Source organism: Heterodontus francisci, chromosome 38 (genome assembly GCF_036365525.1).
Source record: "Heterodontus francisci isolate sHetFra1 chromosome 38, sHetFra1.hap1, whole genome shotgun sequence".
NCBI lineage: Eukaryota > Metazoa > Chordata > Chondrichthyes > Heterodontiformes > Heterodontidae > Heterodontus > Heterodontus francisci.
In genome coordinates, this window is record NC_090408.1 from 16,476,757 (window position 1) to 16,493,263 (window position 16,507).

The window sequence follows — 16,507 nt, forward strand, 5'->3', positions numbered from 1 at the left end:
ATTCAACTCAAACGCCATCTGTTCACTCTGGGTGGGTTAGGTTAAAGTTACCTCTGATTACCCACAGTGTGATTGGATGATAAATCATGCAGTCAGCCATGGAGAATCAATTGAACACACATGCCACTTCCTGATTTACTCAAAAATACTTTCATCCTGAAAGGCCTTGTGTTGCTTTTAACACTGTAGTTCTGCAATGGTTAAGTAATGTATTTGAATTGCTTTCGTTATCATCAACATTCAGCTTTCCTCTTCTGCTTTATAATCTTCATCTTTAGGTATCCTCAAGTGATTATTTGACTTTTTTTTTGTTCTTTGTCATTTAAATTAATTCTTAACGTTCAGGATATTTCTGGATTTCCTAAATTAGCCACACTGGTCTTGGCTTTGGTTTTTGACTGTCCCTTTTCCAATTGGGACTCTCGCACACATTTCCAGGCTGATTTCAAGAATGTGTTAATTTTAATGAATGGAAAGTCATGGGACGTGTACCTGTGCATTTCCTGCATCATTCACTACTGACTCATTCGCTACTGGGAATATGATACTATAAAATCCACTCTTTAAGGTGGTCTTAACATATTCCATTTTTATTTTCTATTTTCTTGTTCCACTCCTCGCATTTTCTCCTAATTTCAAATACTATTCTTTCAACTGCATCACTACAGACCAACACATAAGTATGGTTATTTTTGGCCAGGACTTTTGTTGCAATGTCAATTATAACTTGACAGTGATCATTTCCAGATGACTAATCATTGTGTAATTCTAAATCTAGCAAATCTTAATCCCCTGCTTCACATATATTGGACCCAGTCACTCATCGCCTCTGATAACATTGCTTGTGCTTCTACTGTGTATTTTAGTTATCCCGATATTCCTGTTTTATCCTGTGATTGTTACAATCTCTTTCACTTATGTGCTCGGTTTACCTTGAGCTTGTGGTTATACCACAAGCTATAATATTCAAGCCTGGGATAGATAGATTTTTGATCTCTCAGGGAATCAAGAGATATGGGAAATGGGTAGGAAAATGGAGTTGAGGCAGATGACCAGCCACGATACTAAATGGCAGAGCAGGCTCAACGGCTGTATGGTCTACTCCTGCTCCTATTTCTTATTTTCTAATGTTCACTTTTAATTTGTTGCCCTATTGCTAATTTTCACTCAGATTAATTCTACCACTGCCGGAACTCCGCTGTCGGTGTGTGTTAAGCTGTCCCTTACCAACAATGTCACAATTCTACTGGCTGTAGCTTTGAGCAACATTCAACACTCTTTGCTCCATCTTGTCAATCTCCTGGTCACAGTCTTGGTTCTGTGACACCAATAATGTCAGTTATGTTCTTAGCTTCTAATTTCAGTCCTTCATCCCTAATGCTCCTTACATTAATATCATCTAAACTTATTCTTCATGCTTTTCTAACTTCTCCTGAGAATATTTGCATTTTGTTATTTACCCCAACTTTTTCTTATCAGTAATATCACAGAACTATTTTTTTCCCTCTTCTGATTAAAACAGTGTGCCAGCTGCACCTGTTCCTAGGCCACAGCAGGAGGGGGAGGTCACATGGTGTACTGTAACTTCTGACTGTGTAAAAATCAGCTCCAACCAGTTTGAACTAGGGACACCTGCGAAGCGTGATTACTGGAGCAAGGAGCTGTCCATTTTTCTCATCAGAAATTCTACAATGAGCTACATGCCATGTTAATTACCTAAGGAGAAAAAAGCCCCTTTGAAGAGAACATTTGTATTGCTGGAGGTAGCAAAATTCCTTTTCATTACTTCCAATCTAAGAAGTCTTTGCTTCAAGATTGACTCTGTCATCTGTTTGTGTTTGCTGGAATTTTCAGTAAAGTTTCTACTGCTGGTTTTTTAAAATCCGAGTGGACCCGTTGCTGTGCTCCTTGTTGGAGGAACTGTGTGATGCCTGCTGCAGCCGAAGTGCTTTGAATGCCAATCTAATAAAAGACTGTTTCGTCAAATTCGCATGGAGACTTTGAGTGGCATCTGATAGTTCTAATCTGGACACCTCATCAACCAGAAACGTAACTCATGAAGATTTACAACCCAGTTATTTATTTATACTTAAGAAACAGCTAATTTTTAAAACACCATTTTTAAAACCGGTTAACCATTGATTTTTGAATATATGTGTGTGAATGGGGGAGTTAGAATGAATAAGAAGTTATAAGGTTATTTATTTATTTAAGTTATTTATTAATAAACTCAATCTTAAACACTATTAAGATAAATTTATGTTTAAAGGTTGAGTTTATTAATAAATAGTTAATTTGTTGTTCTCTAAAGATACCTGGTTTGGTCTGTTTTATTCTGGGGGTTACTAGAGTGTTTAATTTAGCTGTTTTCCAGTTGGGTGGGAAAACTTTAATAATATGCTTCGACCTGTGGAGTATTGGGACTTAATTGACAGTGCATTACTCCTGCCTCGGTCGTAACAGTAATAAATATTTATGAATCTGTGCTGATGAAAGTGTTCACCTCCTCCAAATTCCAGTTACTGTTTTTACATTTTATGCCAACAGCTTAACTCCCTGTTTGCTTCTGTGCAGCCATTGTTCCTAAATAAGTTTCAGTTATCCCCTATTAACAGCATTTTAGTAATCACTCATTGTAGTCAGATATCCCACTGATTCTTTCCATAGCCTCAAATAACACTGCAAACAACTCAAGATGTACTGAATTGTTGTGATCTGGAATGCATTGCTTTGAAAGAGTGGTGGAAGCAGATTCAATCATAACTTTCAAAAAGGAATTGGATAAATAATTGAAAAGGAAAAATTTTCAGGGCTCTGGTGAACAAGCAGAGGCGTAGGTATGGTAGCACAGGGGTTATGTTACTGGACTAATAATCCGGAGGTCTATACTAATGATCTGCAGACATGAGTACAAATCCCATCACAGCAGCTGGAGAATTTAAATTCAATTAATTAATTCTGGAGTAAAATGCTAGTATCAGTAATGGAAGCCATGTAACTATTGTATGGTCCTTCAGGGAAGAAAATCTGCTGTCCTAACCTGACCTGGTCTAAATGTGACTCAAGACCCCAGCAATGTGGTCGACTCTTAACTGCCCTCTGAAATGGTCTAGCAAACCACACAATTGTCAGGAAGGTGACTCACCACCACCTTCTCAAGGACAATTAAGGATGGGCAATAAATGATGGCCTTGCCAGTGACAGCCACATACTGTGAATGAATACTAAAAAAAAAAGTTTTTTCAAACAGCCAGCACAGGCACAATGGGCCAAATTGCCTTCGGTGCTATATCATTCTGTGGCTGGGATTTTACGCCCCCCCACCCCCACCCCGAGGAGGCACAGAGAATCGCAACGGGGGGGGGGGGGGTGGTGGAGAGGATCTGTTGCCAACCCATCACCCAGCAATCTTCCCGGTGATAGGATGACGACGGCCTTCCCGCCCAGAGGCAAATTGAGGGCCTTAAGTGACCTATTAAGGGCCTCTTCCCGCCGCTGCTGGGATCTTCCCAAGGGTGGGGGGGGTGGGGCCTCTGCGGCGCGGGGAGGACGCCTTGTAAAACGAGGTGCCTCCCTGTGGGATTGGGAGGGTGTCCCTCCTTTGTGGGCAATTTGTGTTTCACAGAGGACCCCACTGGGAACCAATTCACCTCCTCCGAGACCCCTTCCCTCTGGACCTCAAGACCACCCCCCACCCCTCCTCGTCAGGGCCTTCCGGACTGGCCCTGGTGATACCGCCTCACCTATTTCTTCTCCAGGGTTCCCTAGGAGGTGGGATCCCCATCCTGATAAAGTCTTTAAAGGAACAGGGATCCCACCTCCTAAAACTTTGACACAAAAATACAGGGGGATCACTCCAATCGGGGAGAAAAAGGCAGAGGCGGCATTCTACCCGCCTTTTCGGCCTGGCACCGGGAGCTCCGTCTTCAGCACAAATCCAGCCCTGTGATTCTACATTTGTACCCTTTGGTTTAATAATATCCCACCATATTTTTATATTAATTCTTAATTCTTCCTGCCCCTTGTTGTTTATATCATTTGTTATACCAGCACTGGTAACTTATCAGTTCTAGTTTCTCTATTCCAGGACATCATCTGAGTTGCATAAAGCTTTCCTGTGGCTGAAATGTATCTCTTTGAAGGTATCGGATATCAGCAGATGATAGCATGCACTCATCACATCTCTGTTCTAATCGCCCCTCTTTCAGTCCAGACCAGAAAGTTCAAACCATACAGTCACTGATGCATCAAAAGTGAGGGAGATGCTTAAATCACTTAGTTACTTTCAGAAAGTAGTGATGGGTGACGATATGGTCTGGGAGGTAGCATAGGATGGCAAGACTGCAAGGTCTAATTCAATATTTCTCAACTATTAGAGGTGACATGAGGAAAACCTTCTTTATGCAATGAGTGGTTAGGATTTGGAATGCACTGCTTTATAGGTTGGTGGATATGGATTCAATAGTAGCCGTCAAAAAGGAAATTAGATAAATCTTTGAAGCAGGGATATGGGGAAAGAGTGGGGGGAGTGGGAGTAACTGGATTGCTCTTTGAAAGAGCTGCACAGGCCAATGGGGTGAATGGCCTTTTCTAGGCCTCTGGGACACTTGAAGAGCTGCATTCGCTTCCCCTTATATTAAGTGTAAAAAACCAATTTCAGAAATGGTTTCAGCTCCCAATGAAATGAACTTTAATTGAAACCGACTTTGCACATTTCATTTGAAAAGAAGCAGAGGTCGGATAAAAGGAGCTTACACGCCAGATATGACCTGTTGCACACTGCCATCTTGAAACGCGTGCTCTCATTTCATGCCTTAGCCTCATAAAGGCCCCAAATTTTAATGCAAATAAACACCTTGCAAAATTCTTTGAGACTTGCCCTGGGTTTGTTCTGTGGCCTTGTTTTTGTTACGACAGGTGAAGTCCTTGGAAGATGCGAGGGTGGCAAGGTCTGTCGCTTGCAGTTTGAATGTGTGCCCAGCTGATATAGATAGATATAGATATGCCCAGAGGTATACATGAGCTGCTGTGAAAGAGCTTTAAGGTTGTGCTTGACATGGGTGAGCAGTGAATGTAGAACAAGTTGGAATGTGATCTTGGGACATATACTTGCTACATTGGTATTGTTGTATAGCTGGGACTCTCCCGTATATGTTCCCAGCACCTTCACGTAATGCACACATGTCCTTCCTGACATAGGGTTTAAAAAGTAGGAAACATTGATTTAGAAATTAGGAGAATAGGGTAAAATGGAAAAGTCAGACAGAACTTTCATACAGAGAGTAATAGTTATATGGAATTAGTTACCAGAAAATACTATTGAACTAAGCAGGCAAGTGGAACTAGTTGGCTCGCTGCACTAAAGAGCCAGCATAGGCACGCTGGGCCAAATGGTCTCCTTCTGTGCTGTGTCATTCTATGGTTCTATGATAAAAAGTGTAAGCATGGTGAATTTCCTCGAGTAAACGAATTGCGAGTTTATCTGGCATTTCCGCAAGAATGTGCATCTGCTCCGTGCATGCCTGTAGGGCTGTATATGATTCAGTGAATGCACAACTGGTCAGGACTTGTAACTTTATCCCTCAACCAACATCACCAAAAAACAGATTATGTGGTCATTATCTCATTGCTGTTTGTGAGAGCTTACTGTGCATTCATTGGCTGCCACATTTCCTACATTACAACAGATTACAGTTTTTAAAAGTACTTCATTGGCTGTAAAGCACTTTGGGATGTCCTGAAGTTGTGAAGACTCTATATAAATGCAAGTCTTTCCTTATATTTTTCGGAATGCATTTTCACAACACTTTCCTTTTATTTATTAATATTGTACACGCAATCAGATTTATGAAAATTTAAATTCTGGTTAATCTCAAAATTTGGGCTTGCTTGGTGAGGTGGTGTCTCTATTTGAGTAGTGGTAAGAGATCCATGAGATCATCCTTCGACATTACCATCGGTTCTTTAGGGTGCAGAAGGCAACTAGGGACATTTTCTTTAGAAAGAGTTGACACTATCACAGCTAAAATGAAATCGGCTGCAGCTCTACCAATTTGAATGGACCAAGTGCGATGTAGGTTTTGTATGTACAAATTAAGCCTGTAATCATTGCTGTTATTTTTGAGCATGTTGAGTTTGATACCATATGTCATGTTTTCACTATCGTGCTGTGTTTTTGTTTCAGGCAATACAGCAGCAGAGTTCTCCAGAGGCAGAAGGAGAGGGAGGGAATACAGCAGAAGCCAGTAGCGAAGGCGAAGGGGGTGAAATAATAGATGAGGAGGGAAAAGCTAAACGCAGAAATGAAAAAGCAGGCGCCAAACGAAAAAAAGCTGCTTTTAAGGTAAAGGAATAGAATCTTTCCATATGCTCTTGGTATACTGTGATGTATGTGTTTCTGTGTTGTTTTAGGTTAAAGCCCCCCTCAAGATTATGTCTTGTTTGAAAGAAAATTATAAGGAATGAATCTTCTCGAGTTGATCTTACCCAAAATATTTAACATGCAGTAAATAGAAATTGTTTTGTACACAAATGTTTTGACCTTAAGTTTAATTAGACTCATCAGAGCTGCAGTCTGGGCTGTATCAGCTTATCAATATATCACAGCAAACAAAGTAACCCACTCTTATCTTTAGCATCTTGTGTAAGAATTTACATTCTTCTTCATTTGCTCTTTGCAGGTTATTGTCAGGTTTCCCTTCAAGACTCCTGTTTATACGGTAACTCCTCCCCATCCCATTTAAAATTGTTCCCCAGTTTAAGTGTGGGGTTTCAAAGTGGCTTACAAAAAAAAATGTCCTTCCTGTGTCTCCTGAACCAACATCTTGGAGGGCTCCGGTATCCTGAATTTCACCATTGGAGGTCTTTTCAAGAAAGTGTGCTTGTAGCAACATTGCGTCTTTATATATCCTCTGTGAATGTCTGTGGAGTTCCTTGTGGCAAGTCAGCGGATGAGCTGTGTTATGCTTTAAAGGAGGAGAGGTGGAGAGTTTAGGGAGGGAATTCAAACAATTAGGGACTAGACAGCTGAAGGCACAGCTACCAATGATAGGGTAAGGGTAGTTGGGGCAGAGTGGTAAATCCCAGGTCAGTGCTGTAAGGATAATCTAGATACAGTTGTATGGTCTGGGATACTGTGGTAAGAATGGGGGTGGTTGGTGAGTAACAGAAAGTGAGGGAGAAATAAAAATGAATGCCCCTCTCCCACTGCTGTCTGCGAGCAATTAGTGCAAAGTGTTCCACTAAGCCGACAACTTCAGTGGCTGCACTTTCTCTGGGAACTCACTATAATGAAGCAAATGTGCACTCAGTTGCAGAACAGACAGAAGAGGATGTCTGGCCGATGCCTGGGCCTTAAAGGCACCAGCACCATTAAAGGGGCAGCATTTTTTTAAAGTGCTATGGGAGAGTCAGAAAGGCTTCGATTTTCTTCAGGTAATAGGACAGGATTTTGATCTGGCGCTTTCTGAAGAAAAGTGGTAAGTTTATGAATTAACATACGTCTGCTGGAAGCTGTGATTGTCTATTAGTAGTTGGGAACAGACAAGGATCCCTGAAAGCTATCATTGCAGGCCAGATCCTGACCTGCTATCTGGGTCCTGGCTTACTGCCCAAGCCTTACACTGCACTCCTGCCAGAGTTATGGTGGGAATGTCCTGTAAGGCCTGTGTATTTTCAAGGCCCGTAGCTACAGTTTGCAAACTGAAGTATTATTGTCTCATTTTACAACAACAATAACTTACATTTATCTAGTACCTTTAACTTAGGAAAACATCTCAAGGTGCTTCACGTTAATAATACACTAATACCTACTGCCTCCTTAAATAGGCATTTCTACCAGTCTACAATATTTAGCATTCATACTCATAGATAGCAATGTCGCTTAAACTGACAGTCACACCATCTATAGCACATGATATTGTTCATGAGAATTGGCTGCCTTGGTGCTTCGCTCCAAATCAAACACCTTGTACATGCAGCAGCTGTCAACACTCCGCTGAACTCCCAGCCAATTGCCTCCCACCCATGTCAACTCACTAGGTGGTGATAGGTGTCATTTCTCCACACAATCCACAGTACTCTGAAATATCCCTTCCGTAATTCAGTAAAACAGATCTTTTTACTCTCCACTTGCTGCAATCTGCATGCTCTGATGCATTGAGTGTTATTCATATTTACAGCATCTTTTAAGGGGTAAAACAGGTTGTTCCTCAAGGCTGAACTCGGAGGATATTCTATGAGTAAAGCTGCGGTTTCTCGCATGTCTGCAATTGTGAAAGTGCAAGGAGGGGAGCAGGCCAATATGAAATGGATTGTGCACGCCTTAGCAGTGGAATAAATGTGTTATCACAGTCCAAGCCATCTTTCACCCTTCAGCGATTACAAAAGTAGTCTTTGTGCCAGAGAAGATGCATTTTTTAATTCATTCTCGGCATGTGAGCATCACTGGCATGGCTGACATTTATTGCCTATCCCTCGTTACCTTTGAACCACTGCAGCCCATGTGGTGTAGGTACACCCACAGTGCTGACAGGGAGGGAGTTCCAGGATTTTGACCCAGCGACAGTGAAGGAACGGCGATATAGTTCCAAGTCAGGATGTTGTGTGACTAGGAGGGGAACTTGCAGGTGGTGGCGTTCCCATGCGTCTGCTACCCATGTCCTTAAAGGTGGTCGAGGTCGCCGGTTTGAAATGTGTTGTCGAAGGAGCCTTGGTGTGTTGCTGCAGTGCATCTTGTAGATGGTACACACTGCTACCATTGTGCACTGATGGTGGAGGGAGTGAGTGTTTGAGGTGGTGAATGAGGTGCCGATCAAGCGGGCTGCTTTGTCCTGAATTGTATTGAGCTTCTTGAGTGTTATTGGAGCTGCACTCATCCAGGCAATTGGAGAGTATTCCATCAAACTCCTGCATTGTTGCTTGTGGATGGTGGACAGGCTCCGGGGAGTTAGGAGGTAATTTACTCACCTCAAAATTCCCATATCAGTTTCAGAAAAATGTGGTTGCTTTCACACTTTTGTTGGGGTCTCTATTTTCCATCCTTTACCAGTGCATGATGTCACATTCATTAGCATAGATCAAGCTGATTTTCTCAGTGGACAAGGCAGCAAATTAGGATGATTTTCATTGACACTTTCTGCTGACGGTACGTTACAATGCTTCATATCAGAATACGCAGTGTTCAGGGTTGAGTAATACTGAGCCATGCAAAACTGCCCGAAGTGTCACACACATGAACGTCCAAAAATAGCCCACAAAGTATTTCTTGTCGTACTCTCAGTTCATTAATATTTACATTCGTGTTACACAAGTGCCGGGCAAAGACCATCTCCAGCAAGAGAGAATCTAACTGTCTCCCCTTGACGTTCAACAGCTTTACCATTGCTGAATCTCCCACCATCAACATCCTGGGGGTCACCATTGACCAGAAACTTAACTGGACCAGCCATGTGGCTACAAGAGAAGGTCAGAGGCTCGGAATCCTGTGGCGAGTAACCCACCTCCTAACTCCCCAAAGCCTGTCTACCAACTACAAGGCACAAGTCAGGAGTGGGATGGAATACTCTCCACTTGCTTGGATGAGTGCGGCTCTAACAACACTCAAAAGGCTTGACACTATCCAGGACAAAACAGTCCCTTGATTGGCAGCCCATTCACCATCTTAAACATTCACTCCAGCGCACAGTGGCAGCAGTGTGTACCATCTACAAGATGCACTGCAGCAACTCACCAATGCTCCTTCGACAGCACCTTCCAAACCCAAGCCCTCTACCACTTAGAAGGGCAAGGGCAGCAGGCGCATGGGAACACCACCACCTCCAAGTTCACCCCAAGTCACACACCGTCCTGCCTTGGAACTATAGGAAGATAGGAACAGGAGTAGGCCATTCAGCCCCTCGAGCCTGTTCCGCCATTCAATGAGATCATGGCTGATCCGTGGCCTAACTCCATATACCTGCCTTTGGCCCATATCCCTTCATATCTTTGCTTAACAAAAATCTATCTATCTCAGATTTAAAATTAACAACTGTTCTAGCTTCAACTGCTGTTTGTGGGAGAGAGTTCCAAACCTCTACCACCCTTTGCGGGAAGAAGTGCTTCCTAACATCTCTCCTGAATGGTCTGGTCCTAATTTTTAGACTATGCCCCCTAGTTTTAGAATCTCCAACCAGTGGAAATAGTTTATCTTTATCTAGCCTGTCGTTTCCTGTTAATATCTTGAAGACTTCAATCAGATCACACCTTAACCTTCCAAATTCTAACGAAAACAGGCCTAATTTGTGTAATCTCTCGTCGTAACTTAACCCCTGTAGTCCAGGTATCATTCTTTTAAACCTATGTTGCACTCCCTCTGAGGCCAATATATCCTTCCTAAGGTGTGGTGCCCAGAACTGCTCACAGTACTCCATGTGCGGTCTAACCAGGGTTTTGTGCTTCGTGCTTTTCACTTTCAAGCGCTACCTTGAATTCGATCATGTTGTGATCACTATTTGATAAAGGTTCACGCACAGTTAGGCTACTAATTAAATTTGGCTCATTACTCATAACTAAATCTAATATTGCCTGTCCCCTTGTTACATCTAGGACATATTGCTGTAGGAAACTATCCCGGACACATTCCAGAAATTCACTACCTTTTTGACAGGTGCTAGTCTGCCTCTCCCAATCGATGTGTAAGTTAAAATCCCCCATTAATACTACTCTGCCTTTGTTACACACTTGCCTAATTTGTGCATTTATACAATCTAACACCTCAGAACTGCTACCAGGGGGTCTATACACAACACCCATTCCAGTTTTAGATCCTTTTCTGTTCCTCAATTCCACCCATAAGGTCTTCACAGGATGCTTTCCCCTCATTATATCCTCCCTCACCAATGAGGTGATATTATTTCTAATCAGTAAGGCTACTCCACCCCCTCTGCCATTTTCCCTGTCCCTCCTGTAAACTTTATAACCAGGTATATTTAGTTCCTAGTTCCGACCATCCTGCAGCCACGTCTCCGCAATGGCCACCACATCATAATCTTCCATTTGAATTTGCGCCTGCAGTTCATCTAATTTATTCCTTACACTCCATGCATTTGTATATAGAACTTATTTGGGCTATACCCCCTAACCTGTCCCTCAGCACTGATGCTTTATTCGCCTGTTCATTATTTCTCTCTTCTGGTTTAACCAGTATATCTCTTGCAGTTTGGTAACAATCAACCTCACCACTAACCTGCACTCCTACCTTCTCCTTTAACTTCCTGTTTTTCCATGCAACTGAACCCCCCCCCCCCCCCACCACCCTCTATTTAGTTTAAAGCCCTATCTACAGCCCTAGTTATACGATTCGCCAGGACTCTGGTCCCAGCATGATTCAGGTGGAGCCCGTCCCATTGGAACAGCTCCCTCCTTCCCCAGTACTGGTGCCAATGTCCCACGAATTTGAACCCTTTGTCCCACACCAATCTTTGAGCCATGCATTTACCTTTTTAATCTCATTGACCCTTTGCCAATTTGCTCATGGCTCAGGTAGTAATCCGGAGATTATTACCTTTTTGGTTCTGCTTTTTAATTTAGCCCCTTGCTGCTCATATTCCCTCAGCAGAACCTCTAACCTCGTTCTACCTATATCATTGGTACCTACGTGGACCACAACAACTGGATCTTTCCGCTCCCTCTCCAAGTTCCTCTGCAGCCCAGATGCGATATTCCGAACCCTGGCACCAGACAGGCAACAGAGCCTTCGGGACTCTCGATCCTGGCCACAGAGAACAGTGTCTATGCCCCTAACTATACTATCCCTGATTACGACTACATTTCTCTTTTCTTCCCCCACTTGAACAGCTCCCTGTACCACGGTGCTGTGGTCAGTTTGCTCATCCTCCCTACAGTCCTTGCTCCCGTCCACACAGGGAACAAGAATCTCAAACCTGTTGGACAAGGACAATGGCTGAGGCTCCTGCAGCACTACCTCCTGGATCCCTCTACCTGCCTCACTCATAGTCACACCCTCCTGTCCCTGACCACTGGCCGAATTCAAGGTCATTAATCTAAGGGGTGTGACTGCCTCCTGAAACACAGTGTCCAGGTAACTCTCCCCCTCCCTGATGTATCGCAGTGTCCGAAGCTCAGACTCCAGCTCATCAACTCTGAGCCAGAGTTCCTCGAGCAGCCAACACTTGCTACAGATGTGTTCACCAGGAACCACAATGGGGTCCACCAGGTCCCACATCATTCAGGTACAACACATCGCCTGGCCCTGCATCTCTATTTTATACAATTAAATTTTTATTTGTTATTTAAATTTCCGACTGGTCTTTAGTTTTTTTTTAAACCGCTTTAGTCTTTAGTTTATATATTATAAATCAATCAAGTCTTACTCTATGTTGATTCAATTAAATTAAATTACCTGAATACTGACCCCAGCTGCTTTTTGTTTCCCTGCTCTCGCTGTTCAATGTGACGTCACTCTGATGTCACTTTTCGATTTTTTTTTCTTGCTCCTCGGGCTCCGCTGCTCTCTGCCTCTCTCCCACACAGCTTTTTGGCTCGTTTTTATTACCTCCGGTCCTGCTGCTCCTCGGGCTCCGCTCCTCTCTGCCTCGTCATTCCTTCACAATCACAGGGTCAAAATCCTTGAACTCCTTCCCTGTCAGCACTGTGGGTGTACCTACCCCACACGGACTGCAATAGTTCAAGAAGGCAGCTTACCACCACTTTCTCAAGGGCAATTAGGGATGGGCAACAAATGCTGGCTTTAACTGCGATGCTCACATCCCATAAACGAATTAAGAAAACATAAAACACAAAAGTCAAAATGCTAATTTAGTTTTAAGAGATACAGCACTGAAACAGGCCCTTCAGCCCACCGAGTCTGTGCCGACCATCAACCACCCACTTATACTAATCCTACACTAATCCCATATTCCTACCACATCCCCACCTGTCCCTATATTTCCCTACTACCTACCTATACTAGGGGCAATTTATAATGGCTAATTTACCTATCAACCTGCAAGTCTTTTGGCTTGTGGGAGGAAACCGGAGCACCCGGAGGAAACCCACGCAGACACAGGGAGAACTTGCAAACTCCACACAGGCAGTACCCAGAATTGAACCCGGGTCGCTGGAGCTGTGAGGCTGCAGTGCTAACCACTGCGCCACTGTGAAACTTTAAACATCCAGCCAAGGGTGTTACACTCCTAAAGCAATCAACCTAAACCAGGTTCTCAGAGTTACCGTGTTATTAATTGGATCTTTTCAAAATATCCCCATTTTTACATCGATTAATTTACTAATGCAAAGCATCAGTTCCTGGTTGAATGAACAACATTGATAAATGTTGGAGATTATTAACTCAGGTTTTATTAACAGCAACATTTGAAACCAGCTGCAACTGATCCTCTCCTATCTTCCAAATCCAACAAAAAGCAGCTTTTCCTATCAACCTGGGAGACATAAAGCTCAAACAAGCCATTAAACTATTACAATCAGCACCATATTTAGTGCTGCCATCTGGTGGCTGTTTCCGAGTAAGTAGAAGAAAAATTCTTCCTCCTAATCCAGAGCCTGTTCGGCAAGAGTAAATAAAACCAGCGTTTGGCCAAATCATCAGAGAGACAGACACACTTTGTTTGACAGTGCACACCTTCTGATATTTCTGAATGTAGCTCAAAGTTTGCTGTCAAAAAAGGGCAAAATTAATGGCGCTCAGCATTATTAATGTGTAAATTGTCCAGCTATTTGTGGCAAGGAAGAGATACGTCATGAATTTGGAATTGCCACAAATTGCTGGACGATTTGAGCTGCTCCACTGTTAGCCTCGCGAAAACAGCAACTCACCATCAACCTCCTCGTGAGTTTTGCGATGTTGCTGCATTTGCACATTAATTGCTAATTAATTTCCCCACAGAAAACTAGGGCTGGTAGTGAACAGCTTTAGTATCTTTTTAATGAAGAGATGTTTATTCCTGCAATGCCACTCAATGGAGCCCAGAAATGGAACAATGAAACTGTGGGGTCTCATTCCTGCACCTAGTAAATTGTTTTTAGAGATTTCAGAAGAAGTTAAAGCTCTTACTTTTCCTTTCAGTTTCTTTTTTTCTCTCATAATCCAAACATTTTTCTTTCATTCTGTGCCTTTATTTTTCTGTACTTGATTTGACTCGAATTCATCCTATTTCCTTCTCCACCATTCCTGTTCCTTTCTTAATCCTTAATTCCCATTGGTTAAGGAGATAGACTGTTGATCCCGTCGTTCACCACAGTCCCAGATGCCCTGTTGCTCTAACTCTGCCTTTACCAGCTCACACTTCTAGTAAGGTACAGGAAAAATATTTCGAGCTGTGGGACAAAGTCTGACAAACGAGATGTCCCAGTCCAGGAAATGCTGGGCCATACTTTACAATGGAGAATGTATTATAGTACTGCTATCTGGTGGCCATCTTGGTGTAGTACATTAAAGATTCTTCACCCTTGTCCAAAGCTGAAGGAAAAGTAAATTAAATCAGCCAGCGTATGGCCAAACCATCAGAGGGACACAGCCACTTTGTACGGCAATGTACACCGACAGATATTTATAAATTGGTACGTCTGATGTGCCTCAAATTGTTGAAGCCTGTGTCTGAATCCATTATCAATAAAGGGGACAGTCATCTCACAGTCAGCATCGTAAAGAAAAATTGGCAGATGGCGTGGTTTCGGTGGGCACTGATCTTTGTAGATTCAAAGTGGTTACTTTCCTGCAACTTTTAACGCGTAATTTTCTTATTTTTCAATGAACAAAATGCACAATTAACTCTGCCATGAAAAGAACATGACACCTTCCGACATAAACACCTGGAGCGTTTTCCATTGGGACTTAATTTAGCCCCCAAACCTGTTGTGCCGTTCAGTTAGATCATGGCTGAGTTGCACCTCAACTTCATTTAGCCACCTTTCTCTATATCAACTAATTACTTTACCCAACAAAAATCTATTGATCTCAGTCTTGAAAATGTCAATTGCCCAGCAGCCAGAGCCTATTGGGGGAAGAGAGTTCTAAATTTCCTCTACCCTTTGTGTGAAAAAGTGTTTCCTGATTTTACTCCCAAATGGCCTCACTCTAATTTTAAGATTAAGTCCCCTTGTTCTGGATTCCCCCACCAGAGGAAATAGTTCCTCTGTATCTACCCTATCGAGTCCCTCCATTGTTTTAAATACATTGATTAAATAAGCCCTCAATCTTCTAAACTCAAGGGAATACAAGCCTAATCTATGCAACCTGTCCTCGTAATTTAACTCTTTAAGCCCTGTTATTCTGGTCAATCACTGTTGCTGGGTCAAAAGCCTGGAACTCCCTCCCTAACAGCATTGTGGGTGTACCTACATTGCATGGGCTGCAGCAGTTCCAGAAGGTGGCCTATCACCACTTTCTCGAGGGCAATTCGGGATGGGCAACAAATGCTGGCCTCCAGCAACACCCAATCCCATGAATGAATTAAAACAAAATCTGCCTTGTACCCCCTCCGAAGCCAGTATAGCCTGAGGATCCAAATGACCTGTCTGAATTATAGTGACATCTGATCGATGGTCTGAACTGAACTAGTTTTAAAGAAGAGTATTGTAAATGGACTGCCCCAAGTGAGAAACTGTGTGATTAAAAACAAGGTTCTACAAGTAGCCCCAGTTGTTAATCTGTTGAGTCTGTCAAGTGATCTAACTCTAAGCTAAGCAAACGCCCTCCCCCACCAATTTTACTTTGTTTTTGTATTATGGGGTTGAATTTCCAGATTGTCTGACATACTTTGATGGAAGGTCCAAGGAAACGGAATAAACTGTTTATATCATTTTCCTGGGCAAAGCAGCAGTACTGAAGAGGCACTCAGTCTTTGGCAGTGGTAGTCAAACATTAGTCAAACTAGGGGAGCTCAATTTTTCCCAGCTGTAGGCCTACCCACTTAACCAGTTGCAAGGAATGAAAGGCTACAGCAGCACTTAATACCTTTAATATTCAGAGGCAGACTCCCAGTGAGCAGTACCAGTATGGGGAAAAGGTGGGAGAGTTGGAGAAGCTGAGTTGTTCGCAGCAGAGAGCTGGCACAGATACTATGGACCAAATGGCCTCCTTTTGCGCTGTAACCATTAGCGCTGACCGGCTTCCCTGAATACATCACTTTCCCCTCCCCAGGAATCTGTGACAGAGTTGCACTGGTTGCTGGACGTTCCTGCCCACTCCAATTTTTCAAAAGCAAATTGTTCTCAGGATGCGGGCAACGCTGGCAAAGTCACATTTATTTCCCATCTCTCCAAGCTCTGAGAAAGTACTGGCGGCCCTGTCCCTGGAATTACTGAAGTCTTTGGGCTGTAAGTTCCATAGCAGTACCTGTCCAAGTAAGGTCCAAGCTGCAGTTTTCCAATCCTCCTTAGGTAAGCTGGGCCGCCAGAGAACTGGAGGGTTGCAGATGTTACAACCTTGTTTAAAAAAAGAGAAGGATAAACCAGGTAACTACAGGCCAGTTAGCCTAACGATAGTGGT

At 43.0% G+C, this 16,507-nt stretch overlaps 1 protein-coding gene across 1 annotated transcript in view; it reads left to right on the plus strand.

The window, feature by feature from the left end:
* LOC137352322 (hepatoma-derived growth factor-related protein 3-like) overlaps positions 1-16,507 on the plus strand; it is a 117,536-nt gene that overhangs the window by 91,837 nt on the left and 9,192 nt on the right. Inside the window, exon 4 of the mRNA XM_068017613.1 lies at positions 6,185-6,343. Coding sequence (XP_067873714.1) covers positions 6,185-6,343 — 159 coding nt within the window. The remainder of the gene's footprint in view (positions 1-6,184; positions 6,344-16,507) is intronic.